Below are 6,000 nucleotides of genomic sequence, written 5' to 3' on the forward strand. Positions count from 1 at the left end.
GAATGACCAGTGTATCAACCATATCTGTTGCTCGCAAATTGCTAGCAAATATTGGTATATAAGCAAATGTAGTTAGGAATATGTCGGTAACAAGTTATAGATCAAAGGGTCTTCATTGTGTGTATGTTTACATGTGGTTATGTAGAATAAAGTTAATGCTAAAGTTATGACCTTACTATAGTAGCTATACTCTAAAAGCACCTTGAGGCAACTGTTGTTGTGATTTGGCACAATATAAATAAAATTGGAATGAATTGAATAATATTGTTAAAAAAATTAAGAAACAACATTCTGTTTTAAAAAAAGAAATCAAGAAACCTCTTTTTATGTGTCTACATTTGATAACGTTGATGTTGACGTCATCATTACACCTCCATCAAAAACAAGGATTATACTAAAAGCAAATGACTTCCTTATTTAAAACTATTGTTAAAAAATAATAACTAACCAAAGTTTGGAGACAGTAGGACCTCATACAAGAACAAAACACATCCTGTCTGGGGTTTTATGGTTGTTTAAGGCTTTAAGTGATGAGGTAACAGTGGTCACCTTAGGAGAGATTACACATACTTTCCCACTATGTCATGCGCCGAGTCTTTTTGAGTAGAAGGTGAATAAGGTCTCTTTTGAAGTTGGATGTGTATAGAGGCACTTAACTTATTCAAAGAGCACCTCTACCCCTGCATACTACCAGTGTACTCCGCACTGTGAGCTGCTAAAATAAATTTTATGTCCGTGTCAACTCTTAATACTTCAATTTCTCCTCTTCCAGGTTTCAGTTTTCAAAAGCACTCAGTCTATAGCCATTGTGTCTATTTACAGGGCTAATGTATTGACCACGTGTATGACATTAGATGAATGCATACGCATACGTGTGGGGCTTTGGGGACATTGAGCGTGGAGGCCGGTTTGTGTAATCTGACTGACGGGAGGCGTGATGGCATTCTTGTATCTCTGGCTTTGTACATAGGTGCATTTTCATTGATCCAAAGTAAATCCCCGACTTTAGAGCCTCACTGATGATACAAAGACCCACGGATTAAGCAGGGAGACAGAGGAGGACAGGAGGATAGAGTAACTTTGAACTTTGCAATGACAACCCTAATTTTAAACACGTGCCTCATAATTAGTGGCAGCACTGTGCTGTGTTCCCAGCAGCCTTGGAAAGCCTGCTTAAACTTCACACCTCTTTGTACACCGTTGGAACACTTATCGTGCCATGAATTCCGTCTAACACGCATAGAAAAACAAAATCGACTAATTTTGTCTTGAGCAAACTCGCATACTCTCACACAGGTTAGCCGAAATTCCTCAAGTTTCTCCTCCTGTTTCTGTACAGCTTTTAGTCTGAACAGGTGCCCGATGGTGTAAAGTTCAATGAGCTCTGTGTGTTTGGATGTGAAAGTCAATCTGCTGCTTCTTCCATGCAGCTGAGACTTGGGGCTTTTTGCCAAGTATAGTCGGTGATGTCATTGAGTCTGTTAACAACGTGGGCTGACCTTGCACAATTAAGAGCTCTGTCCTCCTGTTATTGTACTCTTTCCTGATTCCTTTTTCTTTTCTTGCCTTAGAGACTCAAATATGAGATAGAATTTCAACTATCAGTAAAAATGAAAGGATAAACAACAGCAGGTAGGCCCTGAGGGCAAACGCACCTTTGTACACCTTCGCATCTAATTTCCTCATACACTCCCTCCACTTACCCTCTGCCCACACTCCACTGAGGATCTGGTGCATTTCAATCCTGTTTTCACAGAGTGACAATAAACTCCAAAATGCCACACTTGATCTCCTGTATGGTGTTTGCAGATTCTAACCCAGACAGACATCTGCTTACTTCCCACAGTCCAGCTGCTGGTCCGATAATGGTCCAATAATTAGCTACTCTACCAATTCTTTTCTTGGGGAACATGTGTGTTAGTAAACACTGTTTGAATTGCTACATGCTGAATGTTGGTGTTAATCATTGAGTGGGAGGCTAAAATATGTCTTTGCAGTAATCTGAATGTTGGGGAATCTTTCCCACAGCTGTCACCTGGGAAATAATTGATCTTAGTTGCTCTTCTTTGGTTGTATTTGGTCTCCTCGTGTTGTTACTGTCTAGATTTATTGCATTTAATCACATCAGCATATTGCAACACGTACATAATGCATGTACATCATTAGAGCCCATTAGACTTTTTGATCTACGTATTTGTAGATAGATTTTCATGGTTAATTATTATTGTCTAAAAGTATTTCAAAAATTGCTGCCACAATGTCAAAACATTGCTTTATAGTTTAATCATAGCAGAATTTAATTTACAGAGATTGGGTAACAAACACCAAAATGGTGCTGAAGCAATGACATTCTATTTATAAATTTACAAAAAATATCAAATTGTTGAATTTATTTAATCCATTCAAGAGATTTGAGACATTTTATACAGGAACAATCTACACACATAGCACACACACCTTTATCTTTCAGTACTTCAAGTAGTTTTCAGGAATAGTACTCCATATTTCTTACAGGACATTCAAGCTCTGTCTTGTTGATTGCCTTTTTGTTCTGTTTGGGATCATTGTCATGTGGAAAAATTAAGCAATCATTGTGCATTGTGGATGAAAATTTGTCAATAATTTAGTCCATGCCAGAGCCTCCACTATGTTTTCGAGCTGTAAACACTCACTGTTGTACCTCTCCACTGACCATCTCCATCTATTCTGGTTACAATTTGAACCACAAACTTCATATTTGGATTCATCACTCCATAAAACATGTTGCAACTGATTTTAAGACAAGTTATTGTTTGATTAACCATCGTTCAACCTTTGCTCCGTGTTTCCTTTCCTTAAGAATCACTCTTTGAACGCTGCTTCTCCTGTGAGACCTTTATTGATACGGCTTCAGTCAACAGTAGATGGATAAAATGAAGGGCCAGATGGCTCTCTCAGGCCCTGTGTCAGTGTCTCCCAGTTCTTAAGGACATGACTTTGAGTTACTGTTTAGTTTTCAGGTAATGTTTGAGAATCATCTTAATGGTGTAAAATAAATATCCTAAGCCTGTCAAACTCTGTGGCATTTTTTATAGATGATCAGCTAAAGAAATTGGAACAAATTAAGTGTTTTTGCAACAGGATGGTAGAAACAAAGTGCCTAAAGATGCAATTTAAAATTGTTCTTTGCTAAGTTGTCTGTTATCTGTAGACTCAACACTGGGTTATTCTTTTTTTGTGCCTGAACGATTCATAGGTCACGGTTGAGCATCTTAAAAAGCAAGGGAGAAAAAAAAATGGTCACTTTGCTAACAGTGAACCATTAAATACTGTGAGCAGCTTTTAACTACTAATTTACTTTTTTTTTTTAAGTGAAACGGTCACGTGCAAACCAACTGTGTCATGGCTTGGTTTCCTATCTGCAGATATTTAGTTGCCAGTCAAAGATTTGCTCAAAGCATTTACATCCAGCTGTGTGTTTTCATTGGAAGCCAGGCAGCACAACTGCAGACAGATAGCATCTCTGCTCCTCTGATGTTGTAGAGCGCTCCACTCATCAAGCGCCAACCAGTGGGCGCATGGGCACACCCTGCTCCACTTAAGAAAAATAAACACGTCTTTTTTGTTTAAAGTTACATCTGCCCGTGTTTGGCCAATTTAAAGCATTTAAAAGTGATGTGATTAACGCGTGTCTCATCTCTGACAATTTTCCAGTAAGTGTGAGTAGTTCGTGTGAAGATTCATGTTTTATGATGTTTCATCCAACCATAACCACAATGATTGTGAATTTATTTTCATCAGATACCGATCAGATAATAGTTGAAACATTCTCAGCTGAATGAAATCTCCTCGTTTGCTCATAAGATTAATCTTTCTGCCGTCATGATCTTAATTTAGTAATTACCTGCTAATCGTGTACTATACTCTGCAGTTTACGTCATAGCCCCCATCATTTCATTATACTGTGCTAAAAGAAATCTACTCACACATACCAGACACCGTAGTACACACATACAGTTGTAGATTCCATCTCCCATCACCACCACCGTGTCAGGCGACGCTGTCAGATGACCTTTGTACACACTGATCCTTCATATAACAAGGTGTTTATGTTGCTCGGTGGTGTTTGACAGAGTACCAGCAGGATTAAAGCAGCCGTGCAGTGAAAAGGCTTTGATCAGCTCACTCCTCTCCTCTCCGAACCCTCGGCGTCATGCTGACTTACAGATCCCAAAGCTGAAATCGCCCTTTGTTTCGCTTCCACCTGCCCACTGGTCCAAGGCCAGCGTATTAATTAGAGAGTGGGGGAATAAGGTAGAGCAGCTTATCTTTGCTGGTGCTGTCTAATGAGGAGTCTTTCCACAGACCACTGAGTATGGTGGGGTTTTTTGGAGGCCCTTTGGTTGTTAGTGACCCAAAGAAAAGGTGGTGTGACTGTGAGGTGCTGCTGACCATCTCTGTGCTTCTCACCGCCCCCTGCAAAATATCATTGTTTAACTTCTGTTTTGTCAGAACCAGGGAACCGAGAATGCCTGATGTTGCCGTTGTTTTGCTTAAAATCCAGATTGTATGAAAAGCTAAAGATGTTAGAGGTTAGGTTTTCCTTTTAAGGCTAGTTTCCTTTCAATCTGGTAAAAAATATAGATAGAAACTGAGTTTTGCTGCAAATAAACCACACAACCTTTACAACAATAACTACATTTTACACCTGAATTTAGTCATGGCCCCTCTGTTGTTTAGAAACTTGTACTATGCCTGAAGAAGCACCAAGCACAGAGAGCCAAGGCTCAAGTTGCAGTGTTATAGCACAGTGGTGTGACAAATGTCCCAGTTGCATGGATGGTTTACGCAATAAAAACAAATACAGAATATAATTAATAAAAATATGCAGTTTGGACCCTAGGATCTGGCTGTTTTCATTCCATTTATATATTTATAAGGGTAGAATGGTAATTGTAAAACTTATTTCAGCACCACCTCAAGTTTTTGGGTCTGAGTGTTGGATGACCTGGAAGCACTTCATGAACTTTCATGTTTCCAGAACTCAAAGGTTTTTATTGCACGCAACAAATTTGGTGCCAAATAATAAATAAGCAGAAGGGTTAGAAGAATTGCCAATACGGTTCCTGCAACTTCAGCTCCTCGAACCCTTAATGATATCATGCAGGCTTGAAAACATTGAATATTAATTTGCTGTTTGGTACGATTTGTTTGTTTAGGGTTATTTGGGGTGTTTCTTCACGTAGCTTGTTTAAGAGTAGGATGGCCTGAACCTCTAATAGCAGTGTCTCCCCACAGGTATGCCATCATGTGTGGAATTATGGCCGAATATGACACCATCCAAAACAAGATAAAGAACGGATACGTCTTTAAGGTAAGGCATGTGAACGGAGAGCTAGTTTTGACCTTGCAAATTCTTGGAATGGTCAAATAATAATATAATGCAAACAATGCATTACACATCTATTTATGCATATTGGGCATTGCATTCTCCATGTGCTTAGGCTAAAGAGGAATGGTCATTTTCACAGTTTAAGCCAATAAGACCCTCCTACAGTCATTAAGTTGCATCAGATAGAGTGTGGAACAGCAGCACGTAGCATTTTATCTTCTGTCAGCAGCCTCTAGCAAACACTGTTTGCCCTCAAAACTCTTTGACAGGTGAAAGCGAGAGATAGAGCCCTGGAGAGGGAAGATATTAAAAAAAAAAAAACAGAAGAAGAATGGAAAGAACGAGGAAGGGTGCGTGACAGCCAGGAGTGTGCGGTAGCTCGACTAGATCGCGTGTGTGAGAGGTGTTTGTGAAATACTTGTGGGTTGGTGAAGCAGGACAGATCAGGTCAGAACAGAAGGCGGTGCAGCTGTGCTATGAATCAACAGTGAAAATCTTCTCTCTGTCTGTCTGCTTCTCTTCTCAGGATCATCTGGATAAAGCCATTGAGCTGAAGCCACAGGACCCGCTGTCCTACTACCTTCTGGGCCGCTGGTGCTACGCTGTATGTGACTAGTACAGCACATCTC

The 6,000-nt window shown here is 39.8% G+C and overlaps 1 protein-coding gene across 3 annotated transcripts in view; it reads left to right on the forward strand.

Moving 5' to 3' along the window:
- rmdn2 (regulator of microtubule dynamics 2) overlaps nucleotides 1-6,000 on the forward strand; it is a 41,133-nt gene that overhangs the window by 27,211 nt on the left and 7,922 nt on the right. For all 3 annotated transcript variants that reach the window (XM_084948195.1, XM_084948192.1, XM_084948194.1), the window contains exons 6-7: nucleotides 5,278-5,353; nucleotides 5,898-5,975. In XM_084948195.1, the coding sequence (XP_084804321.1) occupies nucleotides 5,278-5,353; nucleotides 5,898-5,975 (154 nt within the window). The remainder of the gene's footprint in view (nucleotides 1-5,277; nucleotides 5,354-5,897; nucleotides 5,976-6,000) is intronic.

This window comes from Perissodus microlepis, chromosome 13 (assembly GCF_051167445.1).
Source record: "Perissodus microlepis isolate ML-2025 ecotype Zambia chromosome 13, ASM5116744v1, whole genome shotgun sequence".
Taxonomy (NCBI): Eukaryota; Metazoa; Chordata; class Actinopteri; order Cichliformes; family Cichlidae; genus Perissodus; species Perissodus microlepis.